General features: G+C 35.4%; 1 protein-coding gene and 1 long non-coding RNA gene across 3 annotated transcripts in view; one reads left to right on the forward strand and one right to left on the reverse strand.

Moving 5' to 3' along the window:
* LOC125675335 (uncharacterized) overlaps positions 1–21,251 on the reverse strand; it is a 30,755-nt gene extending 9,504 nt beyond the window's left edge. The window contains exons 1-7 of one of the 2 annotated variants that reach the window (XM_048912932.2): positions 21,155–21,251; positions 14,459–15,313; positions 8,626–9,320; positions 5,366–5,457; positions 5,015–5,178; positions 1,927–2,047; positions 1,448–1,615 (exon numbers count right to left, since the gene is read on the reverse strand). In XM_048912932.2, coding sequence (XP_048768889.2) covers positions 1,448–1,615; positions 1,927–2,047; positions 5,015–5,178; positions 5,366–5,457; positions 8,626–9,320; positions 14,459–15,273 — 2,055 coding nt within the window. In that variant the 5' untranslated portion in view covers positions 15,274–15,313; positions 21,155–21,251. Of the gene's footprint in view, positions 1–1,447; positions 1,616–1,926; positions 2,048–5,014; positions 5,179–5,365; positions 5,458–8,625; positions 9,321–14,458; positions 15,329–21,154 lie in introns of both variants that reach the window. The other variant, XM_048912933.2, reaches the window with a different exon arrangement.
* Positions 9,480–10,225, forward strand: LOC130053408 (uncharacterized). The gene is made up of 2 exons (XR_008801989.1): positions 9,480–9,554; positions 9,749–10,225. It is a non-coding gene; the product is annotated as an uncharacterized LOC130053408 (long non-coding RNA).
* Positions 21,252–21,253: the final 2 nt, after the last annotated feature.

The raw sequence follows: 21,253 nt of genomic DNA on the forward strand, positions 1-21,253 counted from the left end.
TATGAAAGCCCCACCTAAGGGCTACAACTCTGTCAAAGGTTATCTAATCGAACTCATAAAAGTACCTGACCTGTGTATTCTCATGAAACACCTATATCCTAAATATCAATTCAAAATGTCCATGTATTGAATGAAATAATGAACATAAACTGCACATTGTTTAAAATATTTCAAAGTCAAAGTGGCTCAACTCTTTCAAAAATTATTTGACTAAAACTGAAACCATTTGACCTGTATCTTTTCAATATGTATCTATATCCCAATTTCATTTCAAAATGTCTATGTGTATGACTAAGCTTGAATTGTTTAAATTTTTCTAAGTCCAAGGGGCATAACTCTGTCAAAATTATCTGAACAGATTCATCTGGTAACTTGCATATTCTCTTGGTCTATCTATATCCTGAATGTCCAGGTGTATTTAATATAATACATTGAAGTGTTCGATATGTTTTAAGTTCAAGGGGTACAACTCTGTCCAGGGTCCGAACAGCCCAGCATCTTTTTTTCAAACACTTGTAAACCCATAACCCATGCACTTTTGGACAACATAACATGTAAGTGATATGGAAAAAAAGATAAAAACTAGCACAATATATTGAGTGCAATTTTGAATTATTTCTTCAGCCCAGTTTTTTTTAAGTGGGGTGGGGGTGGGTCCTCAAGATATCAAGATTAACAGGCGCTTGGCTAGATTCAGTTTGATTACTTTCTGTTTTCAGACACAATGCCCTAAAAAAAAAAAATAGTCAGAACTCAACCCCAATCATTTCTAATATTCATCATCTCACAAGTGAGAATTAAGACTTGCATCCCCATATCAACGATACCTATTATCCAGTTGTACATCTGCACACAGCACTTTACTCTTAACAAACTTATATGCTTTGACTGAGTTATACTACCGATTACTATGCTTGTTATAAAACAGCAATGACAGGTTCTGTCTTAAACTAAGTACCTAAAAAGCTGCAAATATTACATAAACACTGTATATTATAATGTCTGTAAGAAATTTATTAAACAATAACTTATACAAAGAAATCTCGGTATTGTATGTAAAGGAGAATGAACTTCATTAAAAAAAAATTAAGCCTTTTTCCATGTCTTTGTGCTGTTTATGCATTTTCAAGCACTTATCAAGGACTGGGTCCAAATTCCAGCACTTTCCATTGTCTGTACAAACCCTGCTGTCAAAACTTATTCAACCGGAACCAAATAAAAACTTGACCTGGATATCATCATGATATATCTGAACACCAAATTCTTACCTGAATACGTGTATCCATAGCAGAGACAATGAATGGAAACTGATTTTATATGTAATATGATGGAATGACAGAGGGACGGAAAAGGATAACACAATATGCCCCAGCCATTTAAAGGAGGAGGTCTATAAATAGTTAGCACATTGTCAGCCCTTGACATCAGCAAAGACATGAAGACATACTTGTTTTATAACATAAAGATGGTCAGTAGTGGACATCTCTGCATCAAAGGAGGCCAGAGGGGGCGTTGTCTCGGCAACCAGGGCCACATTTCCATAGTGGCCAGGCTGTTCAATACGACACGTAACTTCAAACTGAGAGGCACTGGTGTGGTGGTGTACAGTCTGAATCTATAAAAAGATTTTTAATAAGCATCATTCTACAGATTGCCAATACATACAGAAGACACATGTGCCATTACTCACAAACACTTAGTAGACGATCTGTATCGTAACCTTGGTGACAAAGACCAACAGGCTGTGATTTGTTGTACATTATTCCATTAACAATTTAAGAGGTTCAGTGTACCTCAAACAGCTTAAAACTTACTGATATAAATAAAAGGAGCGGCTGATAGACAAATGCATGGGACAGACAGATGTAAACCTCTTTCCTTCAAAGTGATTTTTTTTTTTTAAACTTTGAAAGATTACATTGTTACCTTTATGAAATGCTGAACATCATCTTCTGGGAACACATCTTCCTCAAACACCGGAGTATCAAAGTGTGTCTTTATCCAGAGAAACACATCAACACTGCTGACATTTTCCAGCTCAGACGACCTACAAAAGACATAAAGTTAATTCACAGTTCTGTAGACTGAATAATTAACCAACAACAGGTCTGTAGACTGAATAATTAACCAACAACAGTTCTGCAGACTGAATAATTAACAAACAACAGGTCTGTAGACCGAAATATTAACCAATAACAGGTCTGTAGACTGAAATATTAACCAACAACAGTTCTGTAGACTAAATAATTAACCAACAACAGGTCTGTAGACTGAATAATTAACCAACAACAGGTCTGCAGACTGAATAATTAACCAACAACAGGTCTGCAGATTGAATAATTAACCAACAACAGAACTGCAGACTGAATAAATAACCAACAACAGGTCTGCAGATTGAATAATTAACCAACAACAGGTCTGCAGACTGAATAATTAACCAACAACAGAACTGCAGACTGAATAAATAACCAACAACAGGTCTGCACACTGAATAATTAACCAACAACAGAACTGCAGATTGAATAAATAACCAACAACAGGTCTGCAGACTGGATAATTAACCAACAACAGAACTGCAGACTGAATAATTAACCAACAACAGGTCTGCAGACTGAATAATTAACCAACAACAGAACTGCAGACTGAATAATTAACCAACAACAGGTCTGTAGACTGAATAATTAACCAACAACAGGTCTGCAGACTGAATAATTAACCAACAACAGAACTGCAGACTGAATAATTAACCAACAACAGTTCTGCAGACCGAAATATTAACCAATAACAGTTCTGTGACAGAGACATCCACACTGTAGGCCTATACATAGTTTATACTGTGTGCTGTTTGTGATATGAGATGAGATGTTAAATTTTCATTAGGAATGATGTCAATTACCTTCTTAGGAGACAATAATTTATTGAAAGTTATTGCCTTCTGTGGAGGTGACATACTCTCAATATATTACATTTGGGGATGTATTCTTTTTAGTGCCTTTGGCAGAAGAGACCTTAGACATTAAATCAAGTACATTGCAAAATGTTTGTTGGTATAGATTAACTTAGGTAAAGTTGCAGAAAATTTCACATCAAATCCAAGCTGAAGAGCTGACATGATTCATAGCTACATGTACTACCTACTTAAGCGATGACATCATTTTTGAAAGTGATTACCTTCTGAGGAACTGATTACAGAAGTCTAGTAGTTAAGTGATTACCTTCTGAGGAACTGATTACAGAAGTCTAGTAGTTAAGTGATTACCTTCTGAGGAACTGATTACAGAAGTCTAGTGGTTAAGTGATTACCTTCTGAGGAACTGATTACAGTAGGCTAGTGGTTAAGTGATTACCTTCTGATGATCTGATTACAGTAGGCTAGTGGTTAAGTGATTACCTTCTGAGGACCTGATTACAGTAGGCTAGTGGTTAAGTGATTACCTTCTGAGGACCTGATTACAGTAGGCTAGTGGTTAAGTGATTACCTTCTGAGGAACTAATCCCGTGAGGATCTGGGTTAGAATAGGTCCTCAGTACCCCTTGCTTGTTGTAGAAGGCGACTAAATGGGGCGGTCCTTCAGATGAGACCACAAAAACCGAGGTCTTGTGTCACAGCAGGTGTGGCACGATAAAGATCCCTCCCTGCTCAAAGGCCATAAGCACCGAGCATAGGCAGACATTTTGCAGCCCTTCACCAGCAATGGCGACGTCTTCATATGAGTGAAATATTCTCGAAAGGGACATTAAACAATTTTCAATCAATCAATCTCATGATCTGATTATAGTAGCCTAGTGGTTACGTGATTACCTTCTGAGGAACTGATTACAGTAGGCTAGTGGTTAAGTGATTAACTTCTGAGGACCTGATTACAGTAGGCTAGTGGTTAAGTGATTACCTTCTGATGATCTGATTACAGTAGGCTAGTGGTTAAGTGATTACCTTCTGATGATCTGATTACAGTAGGCTAGTGGTTAAGTGATTACCTTCTGAGGAACTGATTACAGTAGGCTAGTGGTTAAGTGATTACCTTCTGATGATCTGATTACAGTAGGCTAGTGGCTAAGTGATTACCTTCTGATGATCTGATTACAGTAGGCTAGTGGCTAAGTGATTACCTTCTGAGGATCTGATTACAATAGGCGAGTGGTTAAGTGATTACCTTCTGGGGTGGCATGATTTATTACTATGAGAGGGTAAATGATTTATTACACTATGAGGAAGTGACATGATTTAATGCCTTATTAGGTGGTGACATGATTCATTATCCTATGAGGTGAAATAATTTATTACCCTGAGGAGGTGACATGAATTGCCTTATTATGAGGTGACATGATTTACTACCTTATGAGGTGACATGATTTACTACCTTATGAGGTGACATGATTTAGTTTCCTATGAGGAGGTGAAATGATTTATTTCCTATGAGGTGAAATGATTTATTTCCTATGAGGAGATGAAATGATTTATTTCCTATGAGGAAGTGACATAATTTATTTCCCTATGAGATGAAATGATTTATTACCCTATGAGGAGATGAAATGATTTATTACCCTATGAGTAGATGACATGATTTATTTCTCTATTAGGAGGTGACATGATTTATTTCCCTATTATGAGGTGACATGATTTATTACCCTATAAAGAGGTGACATGATTTATTTCCCTATTATGCGGTGACATGATTTATTACCCTATAAAGAGGTGACATGATTTATTTCCCTATAAGTAGATGACTTGATTTATCGACAATTACGGCTTTCTGAGGAGGCAATATAATCTATTGACATTTATAACCTTTTGTAGAAGTGACACAAGTATTGACACGCTCGTGCTGGTAAGTGAGATAGTTTCCCAGTTTACTTTCGGAAGGTCGGTGGTCTCTTCCCAGGTACATTGTATCTGGGTTCTCTCTTCCACCAATAAAAACTGGGCGCCACCATATAACTGAAAAATTGTTGAGTGTGGCGGAAAACATCAAAACAAAAAACAACAAAACAAACAAGTATTGACAACTATTACTTTCTGAGCAGGTGACACCACGGCACAGTACACCTCATCGGCGGTTCTTCACAGTTTTTGGCATGTTCATACAGGCTCATACACAGATTCTGGACCTCTGGGGAAGTTTTAATGTCCAAAAATCCATCCAAGGCATGCTGAAGTCCTATCAAGGCTGCCTTCATCTTAAGAAATCACAAAAGTTAATTTCACACAATATACAAACATTGAAAATGTTTTTGCATGATCTTTTTCAAAAGATACAATGTGGATAAAAGTTTAAAGTTTTCACAGCCGAGACTTTGATTTTATTAGAACCGAGAGTCTGGTGTTAATGTAGAGGGTAGTGATGAAAACTCCGAGAGGACTTACTGCTTGACATCTACGCAGCGAGCAGTCTTTGTCTTTACACCGTGATGCTATCTCAACACAGGGAACTGAGACTTCAGACGCCATAGAACCATCTACATAACATAAGGATACAGTCTTTATCAGGTGTAAATGTTACATTATAAAAGCACACTTAGGTCATCTATACAAATGCAATTTATCAATGAGCAAAACATACAGTATGTAGTTACTTGCAATGCCCCCCCCCCCCCCCCCCCCTTGAGTGCAAAAGCTTTCACCAGGTCTGGAAATTATAAAACTTTTTAAGCACATTTTCATACTCAAACTCCAACTCCATGCTCTAAATCGTACTCATCCTCAAAAGTGAAGGGTATAGAACTTTCATAAAATCATTCTCACATTCAAATGGAGTACGTTCTCAAGAATTTTCGAGTATGTTTCGGAGCATGCTCAGAGTTGTACTCAAAACAAACATGGCTGAGTTTGAGTATGAGTATGGTAAAAGTTTTATAATCTACAGGCCTGATCATTCATCTTTAAAAATGTAGGTCACACTAAACATGGTAGTTTACGTTCCTCAGTGTCACTTCAAGCCAAGTTTGGTCCCCATAGGGTAACTTGGGAATTGGACAGAGTCCAAAAGCGTTAACCTGCTCAAAAAACGGTAACTTTGACACTGCATTTTATGGACAAAATGAAACAACTGAGGCATAAATGGTGGACCCCAAGACCCCCCCCCCCCCCCCACCTAAATGTAACTTTCAGTGAAGTATGGTTGAGATAAATTGTTATTTAGCTCCTTTACTGGTAAACAAAAGTCTTAATGGTTGTGTTATAATATGAAAATATCTACATGTATCTGTTATCATTCAGAAACACATACACAGTTCAGGAGCTGAATCATAAACATACACAGTATTATAGCTCAGGAACTGAATCATATTATAGCTCAGGAACTGAATCATATTATAGCTCGAAACTGAATCATATTATAGCTTGGGGACTGAATCATAAACATATACAGTATTATAGCTCAGGAACTTAATCATATTATAGCTCAGGAACTGAATCATATTATAGCTCAGGAACCGAATCATAAACATATACAGTATTATAGTTCAGGAACTGAATCATATTATAGCTCAGGAACTGAATCATATTATAGCTCAGGAACTGAATCATAAACATATACAGCATTATAGCTCAGGAACCGAATCATATTATAGCTCAGGAACCGAATCATATTATAGCTCAGGAACTGAATCATATTATAGCTCAGGAACCGAATCATAAACATATACAGTATTATAGCTCAGGAACCGAATCATAAACATATACAGCATTATAGTTCAGGAACTGAATCATATTATAGCTCAGGAACTGAATCATATTATAGCTCAGGAACTGAATCATATTATAGCTCAGGAACTGAATCATAAACATATACAGTATTATATCTCAGGAACTGAATCATAAACATATACAGCATTATAGCTCAGGAACTGAATCATATTATAGCTCAGGAACTGAATCATATTATAGCTCAGGAACCGAATCATAAACATATACAGCATTATAGTTCAGGAACTGAATCATATTATAGCTCAGGAACTGAATCATATTATAGCTCAGGAACTGAATCATAAACATATACAGTATTATAGCTCAGGAACTGAATCATAAACATATACAGCATTATAGCTCAGGAACTGAATCATATTATAGCTCAGGAACTGAATCATAAACATATACAGTATTATAGCTCAGGAACTGAATCATGAATATACAGTATTATATCTCAGGAACTGAATCATAAACATATACAGTATTATAACTCAGGAACTGAATCATATTATAGCTCAGGAACTGAATTATAAACATATACAGTATTATAGCTCAGGAGCTGAATCGAGTGCAAAAACTTTAACCAAGACACTAGTACCAGGGGATTGGTATATTAAGCTCTACCCGACTTCACTGAGGTGAGTTAAAAATGACTGTGCAAATTAAAATTTCAGAGATTAAAATTCTAATAAGGTTCCTCTTGTCTTCTACATTGTAAGAAACAATTTCACATAGTTTTGATATTTACTTTCATACTTGATCAATTTTCTAATAACTGTGATCTTTTGCTATAAAAAAAAAAGATTCAAAATTTAACTGACAATACATTTATAAATCAAATATATTGGATTAAAATGTCTTCAACATTAAATAGAAGCAATAATTAATAAATGAACTGATTTTTTTAAAATCTGAAAACCACAATAAAATTTGCTTGTCGCGGTAACTAATTTAACTGAATACCATAATACTATAAATTTTGAAATTCAAAAAAGAAATTTACTTCTGGTAACTGGTTTTCACTTATATGTATTTGTGGCATGTAGAGTGTCTACAAGCTTTTTTCATGAAATCCCAGTGACCTTGACCTTTGGCCCCCAAATTCAATTTGATTCTTCCTCTTTTAAAGTAATTCCACCCTCCTGTGATGTCATCAGATTTTGCAAAATCAATGATTTATTTAGATTTATGCCTGATAGGAACATAAATTTTGTCTTTTCCTATAGTTATTGTAAAAAATCTTGTTAAAAATAATAAAATATTTCAAAAGTCTAAGTTATAGATGAATAATCAATGATACGTTTCAAAATATTGAATCCATGGGCGATAACTCTGTTTCTATTGATTTCTTTATCAAGTCTATTATGCGATGATTTCCTTTATTTTTTACATACATTTTGTATATTTTTGTGAAGATACAGTTTCATGAAATTGTTATGAATGCCACTATATCATCATAACCAGTTTTTATGAGATTTTGACAACGCTGTTTAATGAAAATTGCACATTTTCTGACGGTGATAGATGATTCCGATTATGTACGTCTCACATCTTAAAAAGTGTGATGACCTATGTATTTTATTTGATAATTTGTTAGTTTTAACTCTAATGAATGGAAATAAATACACATTTTAAACTTGTATCAGATAAAACTGCGAGTATGGAGTTACCTTAATAATAAAACTACATGTGAAGTATCAAATCAACCGAGTAAAAATTGTGGCCTGTTGGGTGTCTACAAGTTCAGTGTTACACACTCTCACTTGTACACATACAAACAGTCCTGTTCCTACATCCCAATATCGCAATAAATTGTGTGGGGATAATGGAATCACAATAAATTGTGAGGGGATAATGGAATTTAAAGTTTTCAATGGGGGATGGAGATTTTCTTCTTCTTTTTTTTTTTATACATGTATTTCATAAAAAAGGCTTACCCCCAAGACAATGAAGAGATGTTGGAGTGCCAATTATCCTCAAAAGATTTTGTAGGCCTTCCACCTCAAAATTAAATATCTCCGGATTCTTATAAAATGCGCTGATCATATGTGAGATTCCATAGCTAGAGTGGCCAGTGGAAGGAGGGGCCCTCGACATGGTTACATCAGGGGTGGGAGGAGCTTGTTCAGGAATTCGAAAATTAACTGGTGTTCCTGTCGATGGCAAAGATACCTGTTGTCCAGTACAATATTGACTTATGATATCTTTCTTTTCCTTTGACATCTGGAGACTGGGTGATTCAATATTGCCGGGTGTTTCAGGCTCTTTTAAAAGAATCCCAAACTCCGGCAGCATCACAGAACTGTCATCATGACTCTGAGCATCTGCTCCCACAGCTTGAGAATTGTTTGATCCACCTATTTGATTGCATGCATTGGAATCCCCTCCCCCCTGAGAAGGTGTTCTGAATCCATTACAAGTATTAGGATCCACTCCTTCATGAAGAGAATTGTTGGATCCCCCCTCCTGTTGTGTATCATCAATCTCCACTGACGCCATCATGATGCTAAGGTTCGGTAATTCCGAACTTGGCATGTCCTCATATGACGGTTCATCTAACACAGAACTCACAACCAGAGGAATCTGACTTTGAATGGGTGGTACTGTATCGTCATCTTCATTTGATGTGTACCTGAAACAAGCAGGCAAAGTCAGTGATCGAACTTTTCTTTTCTGATTTATCATACACACACATCATTCAAAAGTTTGCAAATCTGCAATACACTGGTTAAAATTCTGAAGACATAGATAAATCTAATCACAAGTTTTAAAGCAAACAGAAAGTAAAATATTTCCAGGATTTTATTTATAACACAGACATGAAATTTCTGGTTTCCCCCATGGTGGAACAAGATGTAGCTTATAGGTAAGTCAATTAATATGACACAGATCTTTGTAAATCAATTAATATGACACAGATCTTTGTAAACCAATTAATATGACACAGATTGTGACAGACTGTCTAAATCAATTAATATGACTCTATGATGTCAGTTAAGGAAATCAATGATTACATAAACCCTGTTGTAATTATGGTACTTTTATTGATCTTGAAAATAGAGGGAAGGTAAACAGGCTTCACAAAACCCAGAAGTACACTGGGAGGCCCTGAACACTGGGAGGCCCTGAACACAGGGAGATCCTGAACACTGGGAGGCCCTGAACACTGGGAGGCCCTGAATACAGGGAGATCCTGAACACTGGGAGGCCCTGAACACTGGGAGGCCCTGAATACAGGGAGATCCTGAACACTGGGATACCCTGAACACTGGGAGGCCCTGAACACAATATATCAATATATCATATATTAATTGTTCTCTTGGTTGGACTGACTAAAATTAACATACTTCAAATTAATGATTATCTTTCCTCAGAACTAATTTTGGAAACAAGATATTTACACTATCAAATATTACGGTATGATCATGTTATATTATGCTTCAAATATCAATATCATTGTCGCATGTTATAAGATATCTTTATCTAATGATGTAGTATCATTTCAATAAATAAATATTTCAGAATTATTACAGAAAATGGGTAGTATGATTTTGAATAATGAGAAGTAAAAAATGACAAATATTTATGACAAACGACAACAAACATGCACAGATAGCAATAAGGTACCCCAAGTAAAACCGACAGGTAGGTATCATTAGGACTGATGAAAAACGCAATCCGGGCCCTCACAATGTTAAGCACATCATGATACCTCTAAGACAGTAGTTATTTAAGAATTACATTTTAAAAATGACATTCATATTCTATATTTACATTCTACTTTCATTTTTGTCTGTATTACAAGCCGTCAAAATAGACGTACTATGTTTATCAAGATCCATACATACAATGTTCACACCTGCATCACATTCATGAGGAAATGGACATCATCAGATATTTACATTACCACTGTTTTTGCCTTTGATCATGTTGATCAATATTTGCCTTTGTCAAGGTGAAATTAAGGTCAAATCTGCTTACAAAAGCAGCTCAACATATCATATGTTCACTGCAATGTTTTTCAAAAATAAACATAAATTATTGTATGTACCAAAGCATTGAGTCCCGTAGAGATCCAGGTTAGAATAGGTCCTCAATACCCTTTTGCTTGTTGTAAGAGGCGACTAAGTGGAGTAGTCCTTCGAATGAGACCACAAAAAACTGTAGTCCCATGTCACAGCAGGTGTGGCACAATAAAGATCCCTCCCTGCTCAAAGGCCATAACAGCCGAGCAGAGGCCTAAATTTTGCAGCCCTTTACCAGCAATAGGTGACGTCTCCATATGAGTGAAAAATTCTCGAGTGGGACGTTAAACAATATACAACCAACCAACCAACCAAAGCATTGGTAAATATGTATCATTAGGACTGAAAATTCATGCAATACAACTGACACAATCTCCCTAATATTAACAACCTCTTTTTTTTTAAATAGCACTCTAAATTTCAACAATGAACATTCGCAGCTAGGTTAAGGGCTTCCATAGTCAAATGCACAATAATCATGGGGTGAAATTGCACCTCAATTTCACAGGTATCATTACACTTGTTACGGTTAAACACCGAAACGATACTACCCATATGATGACTGTGACTGAGCTACCGTAAATTCCAATATGGTAATTTCCCGTGACGTCACTTAAATAATACGTAACACTTTATTTTTGGAAAACAGCAAGAGGCCCTACTTGTGAAGAAAAGTTCAGGTTCATGCGGGTAACCAGCTGAATTTTTATTGATATACTCAGAAAAAAATGAAAATCCTTAACATGAAAAGTGTAGGGAGCAAATGCATACTCGAACTAACCATGCTGTAATTTAACAACATATCAACAGTAATCGGCGAATTACCGGGGTTGTCCACATTCTTATATATATCATACCGTTAATATACAAGACAGAAATTGCTCCCCGCACTTTTCAAACGCATAAATATATCTAGATTATATAGCAGAAAAATTCATATTGTTTTTTATAGCAGATGAACCTGAACTTTGCCGCAGTTTCTGTAGTATGAGATAATTTATGTACATGAGGGAATTTTTAAACGCATCAGTCATTCAGATTAGGGGCGATTTCAAGGACACAATATAATATGAATATCACCTTCGAGCATACTATATATTAAAAATGGAGAATGATTTGAAGGAATAATATATATATTATATATACAGTGAAACTTCTCCAAACCGGCCCCTCAGAAAACCGGTTCTCCCTGAATATCAGCCGATTTTCAAAGTCCTGGCAGAAATCTTAACATTTCCTTACAAAGAAAGTCTTACAAAACTGGCCACCCCTGAAAACCGGACATCGGCCACTTTTTAAAGTACATTTGTTAACAAACATGTGTAATTTACCCTTATAATACCGACCACATTTTGAAGACTAGAAAAGTTTGGCCAGAGAGTGATCTAAATCGGCCAGGTGCACAAATTGACAGACCAACAGGCCAGGTGAGAAATTATCAACTGGAGGTGTGAAAAACACAAGTGGTCTCCCTAATTTCTATTGTTTACCTGTGCTATCATGAGTATTAAGTGACACTTGGCTAATCCATTAGTGACCCTTCCAATTCCATGCAAAGTGTAAAAAACAGTTAGGAACATATTGAATGAATAAGTAATATCAAACGCCATATTGTTGTACCATATACTATCGCATGGATATAAACGGTAGTTGATAAAGAACAAACCCATGTCTGTTAATGATAATTATTAAATAATAAATTAATTTTCTTGGTTTCCATAGACGTAAAATTCCTAAGAAATATTCAAATTACAATTTCATATTTACTACTGTACTTTTTAAAAACGTAAAAACAAATTTGTTAATGATATAAGCGATGAATGTAAACAGAGTGTTTATAAGTAAGAGGCATTCCAATAATAGGTATCCTGTTATAGATAGTTTAAAATTAGATGATTTCAGCGAGAATTTATAATTACCTGCAGGTACAAACGAACTAATTTGATCTCTACCAATAATTTATCATGGATCACCAGAACAAAGTGAACAATACATACTTTGACAATATTGAGATAAAATGTCTCTAAATGCTAAATTCTCGGTAAACCGGCCATCCCTATAAACCGGCCGTTTTTATCGGTCCGAGAGCCGGCCGGTTTAGAGAAGTTTCACTGTATATTCATTTGACAAGATATATTTTCACGTATACAGCTTATCACTTGATAACAGTAGTAAATAACGACAAAATATTATGACACTTTCCCCGCGATACAACTATCAGAACATGTACGCTGTGACGTATTTTTTCATTGTGACGTACGTCATATGGTACGAAGTGCACAGAGGTACATTTATAACAGCACTGTGATTTTTCTCGGATAGCCTTAAATGAGCTGCGTTGATTTTCAGTACTGTCTGAGTTTAAAATCAAATGTTACTCACAGACATGTGATACATCATTGGAACATTTTCATTATCACCTCTCTATATTACCTGTGGCCATTTTAATTATACAGTAAAACCTGAATAAATTCTATCACAACCTGACTGTTACTTTTGTAGTCTTATGAAAACATTGATCCAAAATTGGTAAACAAAATTTTGAACTCTGAACTAAAAAAAACCCAAACAAAAACAAGATGTGTTTGTGAAACACTCATGCCCCCATATTGCAACAAAGTGGAACTGTAAAACATTGTATAGTTTTCTTTGAAAATTTCTTTCCAAAAACTAGGTCAATGTCAAGGTCACAAGGTAAACAAATCTAGTATCATTGGAAAGGTCTTCAAACAAAAAATGCACACTCACAATATGAAAACAGTGCCTCTAAGTCTTACAATTTGAAAGATATGGCATATACTAAGAATTTTCTAAAAATAGGTCAAAGGTCACCAGGTCAAATATTTTGGTGTTAATGGAAAGGTCTTGCCGCAAGGAATATACATATCATATATGAAAGGTCTACCTCTCATGGTGTAAAATATTTCACCCATATTTAAAGTTTCTTGTCACACTCTAAACAGAAGGATGGACAGACAGACACACCAAAAACTATATATGCCCTCGAATCAAAGGCATAAAAATAACAAAACCAAAGCCATGATAACTAATTTCAGGACTAAGCATAGTAATATATAATTCTCAATCTATTGATTAGCTGATAGGATGTTACTTAATAACAGGCCCAAAGAGGGGGAAAATTGCAATTGCAATAGGTCACCTCAGTGACATAGTCGAACTAAAAACTGAACAGTAAAACAATTACAGCAAACATGCATATGCTTATTATGAATTCATGCTTATCACAAAATGATTTCCACTCCTTGTAGTTTAAAAACATATCATGAACTTACTGGACTGATTTTATATTGTTTAATGTCCCATTCAAGAATATTTCACTCATATGGAGATGTCACCATTGCTGGTGAAGGGCTACAAAATTTAGGCCTATGCTCAGCGCTTATGGCCATTGAGCAGGGAGAGATCTTTATTGTGCCATACCTGCTGTGACACAGGACCTTGGTTTTTGCGATATCATCCGAAGGATCGCCCTATTTAGTCACCTCTTACGACAAACAAGGGTACTGAGGACCTATTCTAACCCGGATCCGCACGGTACAACTTACTGGATATGAAGAATTACGTTTAAAATGAATCAAAATTGTTCATCCCCAGCACTTCACTATAAGCATGTTTTACTGTATATTCAAAAACAGCGATCATGCATCAATATCTTTGTAAATGATGAAACGGGGACTAGTAATTTGAAGATCCAGAGATAATAAATGAATTATAGTTTCCTTACCTACTGTTGCCATTTATAGAAACCTGTCCATTCCTCGCTATTGGTTCCCTTACAGCTTGCTGTGGTCTTCGTCTAGGAACTATATGTACCCCTGTCTTGTCCCCCTCATACATCAACGACAATCCTGATCCTACTGGCTCCATACTCCTGCCTATCCCCGTCTGATCCTCCAGCTCGGTCTCCTGACTCACAGTAGAAGCAGTACTGATCTGTGACTGCAGTGATGCGTCACTCCCACCACTTCCAGTTCCATACCCACTTGACTTACGATACTCTTTCCTCCTGTTCTGTGTGTCCATGTTGTTGCTGTCTTTTCTGTGTTTGACATCCTCTTGAAAACTCACTGACCGTTTCACTTTTGGGGGCTTAGATTTAGTTGGAGTTTGCAGTGAACCAACAATACTGTCGCCTTCTTCCAGACTGCATTTGTTATTTTCTCCATCTGTCTTGGGACTCGAAGGGGAGGTTTTTCCACGCACCACATCAGGGGACTCTTTTGCGGCCTCATCACTCTCGGAGCCACCATCAGATTTGGTACTGGCACTGCTCAAAACTAGATCTGGCAATATGGAGTCACTCTTGCTCCTCTCTGATCTGGGTACGGCCCCTAATTGAGTATCTGTGCCCACAAAGACATCATCTGTCTCCTTATCAAAACTTTCCTCAAATTCTTTTTCACCTCTAGATGTCCTAAATTGTTTTCGCTTCTCTTTGCCCTCTCGGCTGATTGTGCGTTGCAGTTGACACGGATGTTCTTCTGTGCCATTACTAAACAATTCTGCCTCCGAAACTGACAGCTTGATTCCTGTGGCCATTGTTATATATACCTCATTCTATCTTCATCCCCTCATCATCCTAAATAAGATTAATCTAGAATTTAATGAATAATACATGAAGTACATACCCCCACCCCCATAAGATATTCAATGTATAATGAAAGGAGATTGAATTTTTTTTTAATAATCGATTTAAATCAAGATAAATGTTTAGTGTTAATTATTGATGGAAGTGAAATTCACCTGACTAGTAAATGATTGGGAGATTTGTATTAAAACACGATATCTTTTAAAAATATTTCAATAAAACATGCTTTTCCCATAGACTTCCATATAAAATTAAAGGTGGAATATATCAAGCAGTAATAAAAATTTAATAAATTCCTACGGTGGATTATTTTTATTTGATAATTTTTTCAAAATGATACCATGATTGATTACACAAATCACACCATTCATTTATTAGATATGAAATGTGATCATTATACATTGAATACTTTAATCTTGCACTAAAAAATAGTTACCCATAGATTTCAATTTAGAAAGAATGATATATTCATAAATTTTGTATTTATGTAATACATCCACTATCTTAAAAGTGTGCTGCACTTTTCTCCATGAAAATCAAGATATAAATTTAAGAAATAAATCTCATATTTGAAAATATATATGAGGTCATGAACTGCATATACTTCATGATCGCATAATTAGTGCTTCGTCAAAAGTATGTTGACATGAAACATTGCAATTCATACCCTCGTTTATTTTCAAAAATGAAACCTATTTCATATATTGACATTCCACTTTCATTTCTAATGAAATTCCCAGCCATTAAAATAGATGTACTATATTTATCAAGATTGATAAGTGCATTGTTCACAACTGTTTCCCATTCATAAGGAAATGACTACAATCATTACAATTGGTAAAGATATCAAGGGCAAAAACATTGGAAATGTATAAGTATAAAAAAAAAGTATTATAGCACAATTCAAGATCCCCCCTCCCCATTCCATAGTCAGATATCCGTCTCACAATATGCTACGAGTCTTTCTGACCTGTATTCCAGATAAGAATATGAAGGATCAATCGGAGGGTGCAATAATCTTTTTAATATACTTAGTACTGATTTAATGTAGCATGACAAAACTGAGTTAAATTTCATACTAAATAATTTAAGAAGAAACTGAACATTTTCATAAAACTCCTCAGAGCTCATTTCTAGTTTTCCTACATTGCTGGCGACCATCATATTCCAAATGCTGACAACAAAACCACTTTAACTGCAGTAGCTCAGTGGTAGAGTGTTCGCTTCGTAATTGGGAGGTAGTGAGTTCATGCCGCACAGCTCACGCTATGACCGCGTCAAAATAGGTAATTCTCGACAGGACGGTTAACAATCAATCAATCAAATCCACTAAATTTATTATTGTTCAAATATTTACACCCAATAGTTTTTCCCTTATCAACTCTTTTGTAGAGTTTTGAGTTCATATGTGAATGATAAGTAACTTAGCAGTACATTGTAACTATATCATTATACCAATTCACGACCCAAATAGATGTACATATCAACTGAAATATCAAAACAGGTCCTGAATAAAATTAGGATGGATATTTTCCCATGTCTGACAAATTGCAGTTTCCAGGTCTTTTGTAGATCTTAAATTCTAAACTCTTTTACACAATTCCTGCTTGTTTTTGGGCCTCAAGATTTCAAAGACATTTAAGTCACAACTCTGAGTAGGTCATTACATTCTTGGAATATTCTTGTCCCAATTCTTTCACAGACTTGGGCCTTTGCACAAGGGCAATATTGTCTTGAAAAATGCATGAACAATGAGCCAAAACAGGCTAAAAATTACTGTCTGAGTGTCAATTATTTCTATAATTTTCTGGGCATTTAAATCATAGTTTACAACACAAAGTGTACCTGTACCATTGTATTTTCATCACACTCACAGACCAGGTCCCCATACCCCTACCAGTGTCAATCTGTGACTGATAGTAGTGCGGTATTTAATTTAATATAGTCAAGAAGTAATTCGAAATATGGTAGTGACATTTCTTCCTCACTGAATTAGCTGGATTTTTAGCGTTTAAAAGTGGGGTATGCACTGGGGGGTTAAAAATGCTATTTGACAAATTTTCAACAATATTAATTGCAAGGCAAGGCAAATTTAAAAGGGGTCATAAGCTACAGATGATACAATTTTCACTTGCAAGTTGCACTGCCACTATAGTTACACTTAGTGACTTACTTACGGACAAATAAAGTAACTTACAGACAAATATTTTATTTATTAATCTATCATTTCATTTCATTTTTTTAATATCATGGTTTGTACTTGAAGAGTCATCGCAATAAAGGAACATTAATTATTGGTGTTACAAAAAAATCTGATCGTGCAGTTTTTAAATTTCTGAATTTTGAAAAAATAATAAATAAATAATAAACATTTCAACCACTCATTCTCAGACAGATTCTGGAACCACTCAGCCCCCACACTGGCCAGAGAGTCCAGTGTTTCGGTAAATTCTGATAAGGCCAATTCAACTTAATTGATATATTATCATCCCCGCCCCCCTAAAAAAATTACCAGCCCCGAATTTTTCTATTTTGCGAATTCCAGAAAATTTTCATGTCCGACTCCAGTATTTACACTTTTTGTTTACATTTCCGGTATAGCAACGAGAAAAGCCACGTGAAGAATCTCATGCGCGGATCTAGATGGGGGGGGGGGGGGGGGGGGGGCGGACCTCCAACCCCTGGAATTTGCAAAGATAAAAAAAATTGCAATATAACGATTTATAAGAAAAATGAGTTGACTGTTATCATATTATAAATATTTTTTTTGTGAAAAGGTTTGACCACCACCCCCCCCCCCCCCCCCCCCCCCCCCCCCCCCCGGGAAAATTTCTGGATCCGCGACTGAATCTATATGGTTTTCTTAATTTCTCACGTTCTTACAAGCGTAAATGTTGAAGAAGTTAGGTATATTTCTGTTTGAAATTAAAACTTAACCTGGAATTCGTATGTGAAAATAGCATACATTGATATCCATCTGGCATTAAACTGTTAAATGATGCACATCTGTTGAAAAAAAACAAAAAACTTGTATGTCTTTAATATTTTTCCCAGAAAATGAAAATTAAAAAATAAAATCCTCCCACCCGCCCCATACTTTTTGGTGACCCTGGATGATAATCTAATAATTAAATAGAATTGGCCTAATACAGAAGTTCTCGGAAAAGACTTGCTGATGTTTAAAAAATCAGTTTTCTTATTAATTTTACTTTTGCTCCTGTTCATCAGTTCATTAAAGGACACATCGCATGTTTTTAAACTTTTTAATTTTTTCAGCAAAATTAATTCATTTCATGCCTAAAACTACTTTACGTGTGTTTTAAATGAAACAGTTTGCGTAGTTTTCGAGTTTGAAAGCGATGAAATTCAAATCTTGCGATATGCATATTTTCTTCGATATTTTACGCGCCATTATGTGTGACGTCATATGCGACCTCGAGCGAGAAGATTTGAAAACAGTTGATAGCCATTTCATAAACAGATTAGATTTAATTGACAAACAAACAATTATCACAATAACAGCTTGTAAATAACACTGCATTAGGGTGTTTTGTGCCGTTTAAGGGTGTACTTGCTGTCAGTAGAGAGGATTTGGACTGTGTTTTTATCAATTTTCGAAGGAATGTATGAGGGACAAGACGTGAATATTTTTTGTCGGCACAACGACTTTGCCATAAAACCCCCCAGTAAAATTTGTCCCTGTACTTTTTCTAACAAGCACTTGGACAAATACGTAGATAAACTGCGAGAAAGTGGTTCTATCGAAGCTACGCACTGTAACATATAGGCCTACGGCATATGCTTTCCGTTCTGCTCTCGAATTCAATACACACTCGCACCAACTGACCTTCACCTTGTAACAACATAGGCAGAACTTTGCTAGCAGTGTCTACCAACTGGTAGTTTTAAAAAAGAAATTTAAAGATAAAAGATAATTGAACTTTCAATTATAAATAATAAAATATAATATTTCCCGACTTTGAATTGAATTATAATGCTTTCATTTTTTTTAAGGAACGCGTACATGTACGTGTTTACAACAACAGCACGCCACGCTCCCACTTCCTACGTAACAAAAATTAATGATTAGGCCTAATAAAATTGCTTTAATAAAATAATTTAAAAGTATTGTGATTTTCACAATAAGTTTGATCATTATTATTATTTTTTCTTTTTCGAAATGCACCCGTGACAGTAGGCCTAGTTGTCAATGATACATAATCGTATCATAATTTAGGCCTATCTAACTTCTCCAAAAATAAATTTAATAATAATTGGACTGTTTATTTTAGAAAAGCAACAACTCTAATTACAGTTGTTTACAGAAATGGCATTACCAAATTGTGTTTAGACAGGGATCCGATGTAAACATTATTTACTCGCAAATTTAAGCAGATTTCATACTCGCTTTTCTCGCTATATTTGGGTCGCTATTTGTATGCACTGGTGGCTAAAAGATATAAGACTCTGGAAATTTGTCAACATCGAAATAAATGTTATCCATGGTAAATAAATTAGGCCCCTAAAACCCGAGTTTTAAAAATATCTAACACTACTGTTACAACAAGTTGATCGACGAAGGTCGCATATGACGTCACTGTACCACGTGACTACCTATCTAATTAACTAGGCTTTTTGAAATCGGGACTTAGATTTAAGTCCGTATTGTGGCTAATTATCGGAATACTTCAGCGAACGAACTATTACAATTAATTTCTATAAGCATAAGGAAGACAAAATGCATATAATTCTGTATACTTTGAAAACACGAGATGTGTCCTTTAAGCTATGGCCCAATCTTATTAAATTCAAGATCTTTGATCCGCTCCGTATACCTCTTCCTTTCCTGTATCTGTGAAGTCCAGAGGTGAGATATATTCTTTCCAAAACAACTAAGAATGTTCATGGAACAATTTAGTACATGTATCAATTGTTTTCCTTTTATGTTGTATGTCTTATTTCAAGAAATAACTTTGGGTCACTTTTTAATGTGAAATGGAACATTTTCCGTTTTTGACAACCTGACAGTAGGGGTGTTTAAGACACTATACCTCATTTTTTGTAAGAAAGTGGAGTAAAAGGAACTCAGATTTGGATTCAGCATACTCAAAATTGGTAATTACACCTGATTTTTATTGTTTTGGGTAATGATGTTTCAAGAAATAAAGTTGGGTCACTTTTTGATGTGAAATGAAACATTTTCCTTTTTTTGGCAACCTGACGGTAAGGGTGTTTAAGACCCTATACCTCATTTTCTATAAGAAATTGGGAGTAAAAGGAATCCAGATTTGAAATCAGCATACTCAAAATTGGTAATTACACCTGATTTTTATTGTTTTGGGTAATTTTTAAAAAATGGGTGGTGGTTGCTAGTCCGATGTAATTTTGTCCCAAACTCATGTATGAATGTCACCGTGTTTCAATTTCAAGCAACTGTATTTTGTTTTTCTTTTCTTATGTATATGTAATTATCCTTATCAGCTCCCTGTGTGGGCTCTGAATTAGAAATAAATATATATTCTCTTATACTCTATATTCTGTAATTCTACGAAATCTCCACATTTTGTTTTGAATTCTGCTGCCTCTTCTTTTGCAAATGTCTACCAAACCGTCAAAATTCTAAGACTTGATCCCATGGGCACTGGAAGTTAATGTAAATATATAGTATGTGCACATACTGTATATTTACGTTAACTTCCAGTGCCCGTGCTTGATCCTAAAGTGAAAGTGCACTGCCAAGGTTCGGGAAGCCATTAAGCATAACATCCGGTGAAAATGACAACTTTAGACAACGTAAATAGCAACAATAACTTAAAGCACTCGATAACAAACCTGTTTCCTAGAAAATCTGCTTCAAACAGATTTACAGAGATCCGAGAAAAGATTCCAAGAAAACGTCCATCGACGTTACTTATTTTCTTGAATCACACG

The sequence above is a fragment of the Ostrea edulis genome, chromosome 3 (assembly GCF_947568905.1).
Source record: "Ostrea edulis chromosome 3, xbOstEdul1.1, whole genome shotgun sequence".
NCBI classification, from domain to species: Eukaryota; Metazoa; Mollusca; class Bivalvia; order Ostreida; family Ostreidae; genus Ostrea; species Ostrea edulis.